This window comes from Poromitra crassiceps, assembly GCF_964638095.1.
Source record: "Poromitra crassiceps genome assembly, chromosome: 16".
Taxonomy (NCBI): domain Eukaryota; kingdom Metazoa; phylum Chordata; class Actinopteri; order Beryciformes; family Melamphaidae; genus Poromitra; species Poromitra crassiceps.
The window spans coordinates 30,516,734-30,524,703 of record NC_139645.1 but is presented as its reverse complement, the minus strand read 5'-3'; the positions used below and the strand labels follow the sequence as shown (position 1 = coordinate 30,524,703).

Here is a 7,970-nt window from a genome sequence, read left to right as displayed (position 1 = left end):
GTTGCTCCGCGTACCTGGTTTGCCCCGAAGGAACGCTGTGACACCACCTCGCCAGATGACCCTGTGCTCCACAAGTCCAACACAGTCTCTGCAGCTCCTCCGTCTGCCGTTCTCCGCGCTGCGTGGCCCCCCTCAGTAGCTTCATAAGCACCTCTGCCCAGGCAGGCGTCGCCTCCCACAGCCGTTTGATCCCCTGCATCAGGCGGGCCTCGACGCCGGCAAGCACCGCACTGAACTTCTGCTCCAGGCGGGCCTCCATGCCGGCCAGTACCGAGCTGAACTCCGGAGTCGGTAGCTCCTTTTCCCCCCCGTCCAACGACTAGGGTCCACCAACGCGCGCCATGCCACGTGGTGTTTGTAGTGTTAGCAGACACAGCTAACCTCGTATCAGCTAGCAGACACAGCTAGTCTCTTAGCAGTTAGCAGACACAGCTAACCTCTTAGCAGTTAGCAGACACAGCTAACCTTTTAGCAGCTAGCAGACACAGCTAGCCGCCCACGCCTGGCCGATCCTCCAAGGCGTTAATTTTCACTCTGTAGCTTCCTCTTCCTCGACCTTCCTCCGCGCCGTCTCCTCACACGCCAACTGTAGCACTCAAGCCGACCTATACTTGAGGGAAATCCAGCCCAATTAGCTTGCAGCTGGCTGGAACCTCCGCGGCGAGCTGTAACAGTCCGTGTTCAACGTTAGCACCTCAGCTAACTACCCGAGGCGAATCCAGCTCAGTTAGCTTGCAGCTAGCTGGAACCTCGTGCGAGACGAGCGACCAAAGTTCTTAGTTACACTTCTGGACACCAATGTAGTAATTCCACAAAGCCGTCGAACAGTCAGGTTCTTGTCACCGCACTTTATTGTGGATCGCTATAACCGGGGACCACTGTCAGCCGTGGTCCACGCCAAAACCAACACCACAACACACACCCAAACCCAGCTAGCTTCTCCTAGCTTCGCAGCTCCCAACACACACAGCCTCCTTCCTCAGGCTCCACTTCAACACCCCCGAGCTGACGCTCTCCCGTTCACATTCCCCCTTCCCCCAGCCAATCACAGGTGAACCCCTATCTTCCACCACACCCACTGGCTGGTATGCTGCCTTTACGTACCCCCGTAAATCCCCACAGACATGTCAACCCCAGACTAACGTGACAACTAGACAAACCCATGTTTACTGACAAACCCACATCGCTACAATATGTATATATAGCCTACTGATCATACTGATCATGATCTTCAATAACAGTCATAACAAATTATCAGAGTTCATAATCAGAGAGTCATGTTACTCTCAAGTGGCGCTAATAATGTTCCCTAAATCACTGAAAAAATCCTGTAGCCTATTCCTGATGATTTCACTGTAGAAACCTGGAAACTGTATGGCTGCGCTGGTCCCATTTCTATTACGGCGGGTCACGGTCTGTTTAATTAGGCTATCTGTGTGTGGATCCTGAAAACCCATGATCAGCTCAGCAGTGATCAGCTTGGATGCGCGTGTGAGAGACAGGTTGGTGAGGGCGCACAGCGCAGACCGCCAGTTTGTGATGCTTGAGTCGGAGTCTGATCCGCTCCCAAATGAAGCTACAAACATATACACACTTGCTCTCTCTCCCCCTCTGTGTGTGTGTGTGTGTGTGTGTGTGTGTGTGTGTGTGTGTGTGTGTGTGTGTGTGTGTGTGTGTGTGTGTGTGTCGTTATGGCGGCTGAGGGATTTTTTTTTGCATTGGACGTATCCTACTGCCATTATACTGTATATAGCCTATAGCAGTGCAGTATAGCCTACTGATTATTGAATGATCAAAAACATTATTGTAATAAACCAGCCTGGAAAGGGCTCTGTCGGAGACCAAACAACACACGAATATGGAAAATAGAGGCCAGCTTGATTTTTTATGAATCACAGGTGAATTATGGGGTTCCATTTGTCACCGAGGGACTGACTGTCTATCCCCCTGTGTTAAGATTAGGCGAACCACTACAAAAGCAGTTAGATCAAACAGTAATAGATTACGTACAGCACGGCACACGTGAAAGGATGGCATGCAAAGCTTGCAATAAATACAGTCCACAGCAACGATTCCACACTAAAGAGGGGCTACCCCAAAACTGGCACAGAGAGATGCTCCCACAGGTAAGTTGCCAGTAAAACCTCTGACTCTTCCTCTCCTTTTACGCACGACATACAGGGCTAGGGAGGGAATGAAGCACAACATTTAACAAGAATGAAATAAGGGGTAAAACTTAACTCGCCTAGCTGGCGAGACCCCCCCCCCCCCGACCCACAGGTAAAAACAATGGCTTTTGGTCGGTGGTGATGACGGCGCACGCACAGCACATATACTTCAATCAGTCTGCCTACAAGGCTCTTTCACACACAGATCGCGCAAAAATTGCCGTTTAGGAGTCCCGCAAAGCTCGCACCCTCGCCACAGAAATTGCTTTCACACAGAGCCAAGCAGTACGGCCACATTCCCGTGCTGCTGTGTACTTTCAGGTGAAATCCCCTGCTCCCGGATTGAAAGGCGAGCGGAGGGATTTCCTGCTCCTCCTAGCCCAAATTAATATTTTCATAGGTTAGTATAGCCTGGCTACTGTATGATGAACGAATTCATTCAACAACAAGACTTCCCTGCTTCTCCTAGTCCGCTGAGCAGGGAGGATAGGCGCACTCGCATGGTGGGCGGGCAGATCGATATGGTGTCCTACTAAAATTGGGATGATACACGACCGCCCGCATATCAAACAGCTGCAGTCTGCTCGTCGGGGCAATAGTATAGGCTATAAATGCACATGACTACTTAACGTTAGTAGTTTTTGTAAGGGAATGCACAGAGCTGATTTCGAGAGGGAATAACCTCAGACCAACTCGCCACAGACAGCTATAGCCCTCTGAAGCTTATTATTATATCCGTTAATTTTACCTAATGTCAACATCGTTTGAGCATAAAGCCTAACCGCACGGAGCATTCCTCTTGGCGTCCCTGCAGTCATGATTGTATAGGCTACTTTTTTTACTTTCACTCCTGCACTTTCTTGATACATGAGGTGATTTCCCCTGTAATTTTTTTATGAATGAGCTGACCATTCACACCTTTTCCGGCTTGCTGCGACAACGCTTTCAAATGGAGGCGGGTTGCCAGGTAACCCGGCGCTGTGACTACCTACTGTCACGGGACAAAAGGCGTAAAACAATTGTCCACCAAAGCGCGTTCACGACTTTCACATCGGAGGCGCGAATCCTATTTTCCGTGCATTTTTCGGCTTTCAAGGCCAGTGTGAAAGAGCCTACATGATTGCGCAATGCCTCCCCCCAAACGTCTCCTCCCACAGCAGGTTCATTATGTTCATGAGAGAGAGGGGGGAGGGAGAGAGAGGGGGAGGGAGGGGATGAGAGAGAAAGAAGGAGAGAAAACCAGCAGAGAAATGTGCCATTTGCGCTGCAGTCAGAGCACATTATTTTCGGATTAATGAACTGTCGGATTAGTGAGATTTTCGTTGTCGGGTTAACGAGCTGTCGGACTAACGAGATGTCTGTCCAATGGGCCATTTTTCGGACTTGTGAGGTGTCGGACTCATGAGGTGTCGGACTAGGGGGCAGTCCCCATCTGGAGCGGAGCGGTCTTGAGCGGCATGTGAGCGCTGGAGCGGGTGGAAAGGACCGCTCCGGGAGCGAGGAGCGGTAATTATCACCGCTCCGCTCCGCTCACATGCTCTAGTTCCTATAGAACCAGGCTCAAGACTAGAGGGGACAGAGCCTTCGCTATAGCAGCTCCTATAGGCTCTGGAATAGCCTCCCCCTCCACATTAGATCAGCCCAGAGCCTAGAGGCTTTTAAATCCATGCTTAAAATGCACCTTCTCTCCCTGGCCTTCGACCTGAGTTGAGCCTGCCTCCTGGCAACCTATTGTCTGTTAGTCTTGGTTTATTTTATTATTTGTATCTGTTGCACTTTGTATTGCACCTTGCTCTGTAGCAGTTGTATTTGTACTTTTTGTTTTCCATATTTTAGTGTTTTTATCTGTGAAGCACTTTGGTTGGCTTCTAGTCATTGTAAACGTGCTCTATAAATAAAGTTGACTTGACTTGACTTGACTTGATTTAGCCCCAAAGTAACCCTACTACTGTACTCTGTATACTGTGTACACTGTATACTGCACGAGTGTATACAGTACACAGAGTAGAGTAGGGTCACTTTGGGGCTACCATACCCTAAGCTTAACCTTACCCAAGTTGTTTTACTTGCCTAAACCTAACCCAGTGGTTCTCAAACTTTTTCTGTCACACCCCACTTTGGAGGAGGAAAAATGTTCATGCCGCACCGCCCCAACAAAATTGTAATAAAATGGTCCAAGTTTAACTTTGATTGAAATAACTGATCAAGATCATGAGCATTCCTTTCTATATTCTTTCAGTAATGGCCAAATAAACAACTTCCATTTCAAATGTATGACTTTTTGGTGACATTTTGAGAGATTTCTCCATCTGTGCTTTTTCACACATAAAATAATAAAGAAAAATCAAACAGAAATCGCAATTGCAAGGACGATAAAGTTAACCAGATTGCTTCATCAGACAAAAAATCTATTAAAATGTGCAATCACTTTGTTAGAACGATATCAATAAAGTTCTATCTGTCCAAAAAAGAACACATATTTGTCTTTTTAATTAGTTGGGTTTCATACTGTCCGCTGCCAGAGTTTTCAGACGTAAAACACAGACTGGTCTCTCATCTCCTATTCACTGTGAAACTCAGAGCAAGATCACGTCATCATATTTTCTTCTTGCCTTGTGTTGTTTTGATTGATTACCATCTGTCACCCGACTCCGTCTTCTTGTTTGTCTTGGAAGCATCGCCTGCTTTTCTTTTTGCCCGTGTCACATGTCTCTTCATTCTGACTGCACACTAACTGTTACACTCCACTCTGTGTCACATGTCTACTAACTGTTACACTCCACTCTGTGTCACATAACTGTTACACTCCACTCTGTCTGAAATGAATGAATGTGATGTCATAACTGTTACACTCCACTCTGTGTCACATGTCTATTAACTGTTACACTCCACTCTGTCTGAAATGAATGAATGTGATGTCATAACTGTTACACTCCACTCTGTGTCACATAACTGTTACACTCCACTCTGTGTCTGAAATGAAAGAACGTGAAGTCATTCTGACTGCACACTAACTGTTACACTCCACTCTGTGTCACATAACTGTTACACTCCACTCTGTCTGAAATGAATGAATGTGATGTCATAACTGTTACACTCCACTCTGTGTCTGTCACAAAAGTCTGTCACTACGGAAGCAGGGTTTGTTTATTCCTCCGCTGTGAAAAGAAATCAGATGGCAAAAGCACACGTGCACGTCAAAATGGTCAAAACATTGGTTCCGTGTCCCTGCACCCCACCTGTAATGCCATTGCGCCCCACAGGGGGGTGTGCCCCAGAGTTTGAGAAACGCTGCCCTAACCCTAACAACCAACATCCTTAAAACGAAAAGAAAAATACAATGAAATTATGTTTGAAGAGTTTTATGGCCTTTTTCTGTTCCTGCGTCATCAGGAGCTTGACCTTCAGACCACAAGGCATTCTGGGTATGCAGGCCTCGATTGTAGGGATAGTCTCTCCCACCACACAGGAGAGGAGAGGGGTGTGCAGGAAAGGAGAGAGGAGGGGAGGAAAGGAGAGGATAGAGGGAAGGACAGAGGAGAGAAGGGGGGAGGAGACGTCTGCTGGTTTTGGTCCCACCCAGGTCTGCATAAGTCACCTACTGTACCTTAATGCTAAACACATCTACAACACACATTTGTATATTGCTTTATTTTGTTTTTATTCATTTTGTTACGTATCACTTCTATCCTGTAACCTTGTGTTACTTCAACTTGTTCATTTTTGTTGTTGAAGATTTTGCTTGAATGAAAAGTTTGCATGGTCCAATCTTGACGAGCTCAGGGTCCAAGAAACCCATTTAATAATAACAGATAATAATGGAACTTGTATATCGCTTTTCAAGAACTCAAAGACGCTTTACACAATATACTAAACACTGAGGGGGTGGGGGCGACGTTAGTACACAGATTTAAGAGCTCCAACCTCAAACTTTCCTATACTTGCTGAAAATGTGGCCTGTTATACCGCTGAATTTCAGATTTTCTCTTGTTTGATTTTTGATTTCCACTATAAACAAATGAATGTAAAAACAGCCCAAGAAAATCATCTCAGCGCTCAGACTTCAAACTTTCTATTTCTCATAGTACCACAGGGATGACGGATCTTTGTAGGCTTACCCAGAAGTCCCTGCACTTCCTGGTTCCTATGCATGAAATAAGGTCTGTGGTTAACAAAGGTTTGCGAAACAGCAAACTTTGTATTCAGCAAGATATATCATCTTCACAAATGAGAACCACTTTTATGACTTTTGAAGCATTTTCTAAAAATCGCATTGAGGGGAAAAATGCATTTACGCTTCTAAAATCATAAAAGTGGTCCTCATTTGTGAAGAGTATCTTTGCACAACACAAAGTTCTCTGTTTCATAAAATGTTGTTACCACAGACCTTATTTCAAACATTTAACCAAAATCCCCATAGAAAAACCCCATTGACTTTTACACATACTGTAGAAACCTGAAGTGTTAACATGCAGGTCTTCTGGACTCATTCCTGCGGCACTATTATATTTTCTCTGTTTTGATGTTTGTTCTTTGTTCCCCCCAAAGAAATCTGAATAAAGAGAAAAGGTGTTTGAGGAAAAGGAAGTGTCCGTCTTGCTGAATGTGCTGCAGCCTTTCTGCAGTGGAGGAAGTCAGTCTGTGTGTTTACAGCTCTGCACGGCAGCCATGTTTTTACAGTTTGCTGAACCACAGTCTGAAAGTTAAAGTGATTAACTTCTATTCTATTCTATTCTATTCTATTATTATACTAAATTATCTTCTATTCTATTCTATTCTATTCTATTCTATTCTATTATTATATTCTCTTGAGCTGTTGAAAGCTGCTGGCTGAAAGAAGCTCAGTGGACTTAGGTCGCACTTGAAAATGAGATCCAGGTCTCAAGGTGATTCACCTGTATAAATAAAGGTTAAATAAAAAAATAAAAAAAGGTGCTGTGAAATTATGAAACAGCACCACCTGCTGGTCTTAGAGACACAGTAGGAGACAGCATCTGAGAGGGTGACTGCAGGACAAGTATGAGTACTTCATCTGGAGTAGCTGAGCTGCAGTGAGTTATCTTTATGGTTATTGATTGAAAAAAGAAGGAAGGACATTTCACAGGCTAACAAAGTAAATGGAATGGATTACAACAGTCTGACGCAGAGTCAGTGTAGATTTAGATTAGATTTTTGCCCCGCACACGCACACACACACACACACACACACACACACACACACACACACACACACACACACACACACACACACACACACACACACACACACACACACACACACACACACACACACGTTGGGCAGAGAGGGGTTTCAAGGCGCGGTTGCCAGGCCCGGTTTTACAGGGGTGCAAAAGCATGCATTGCACCCTTATTTTAATTGTCTGCATGCTCAGTTGAAAAGAGTGTTTTTTTTTTTTTTTATATATAAATGCTGCAGCTGCACACTTACTGTTTAAACTTGAATTATAATTGTTGTTTTTCTTTGTTCTTTGATTCGAATTTATGGCTTTTTGGCACATGTAACCTTTTAAGGTTGAGATAATTGTATTATCATTATATGGTCCAAATATTTCAGTAAAGCAATGGAAACACTTGAAATATTCTTGCTTGGCTGGTATCATTCTACTTGAAATTATGGTAAAATGCAGTATTTTTAGTAAAATAACATGTCAAATTTCGGCCGGCCACCCGGGTCGGTCAGCCCGTGCATGCGCACCCCTTCCTATCTAGGATGCATCCCTAGTCATCTTGTTCTGGAACCGGCCCTGGTGGTTGCTATCCAGCCTTTTTGGGGAGGAGGAA

The 7,970-nt window shown here is 45.2% G+C and overlaps 1 protein-coding gene across 1 annotated transcript in view; it reads left to right on the top strand.

The window, feature by feature from the left end:
- Positions 1-257: 257 nt before the first annotated feature.
- Positions 258-7,970, top strand: part of LOC310791580 (asc-type amino acid transporter 1-like) — a gene marked incomplete at both ends in the record, with an annotated part of 61,700 nt that continues 53,987 nt past the window's right edge. Inside the window, one exon of the mRNA XM_083653247.1 lies at positions 258-291. Coding sequence (XP_083509373.1) covers positions 258-291 — 34 coding nt within the window. The remainder of the gene's footprint in view (positions 292-7,970) is intronic.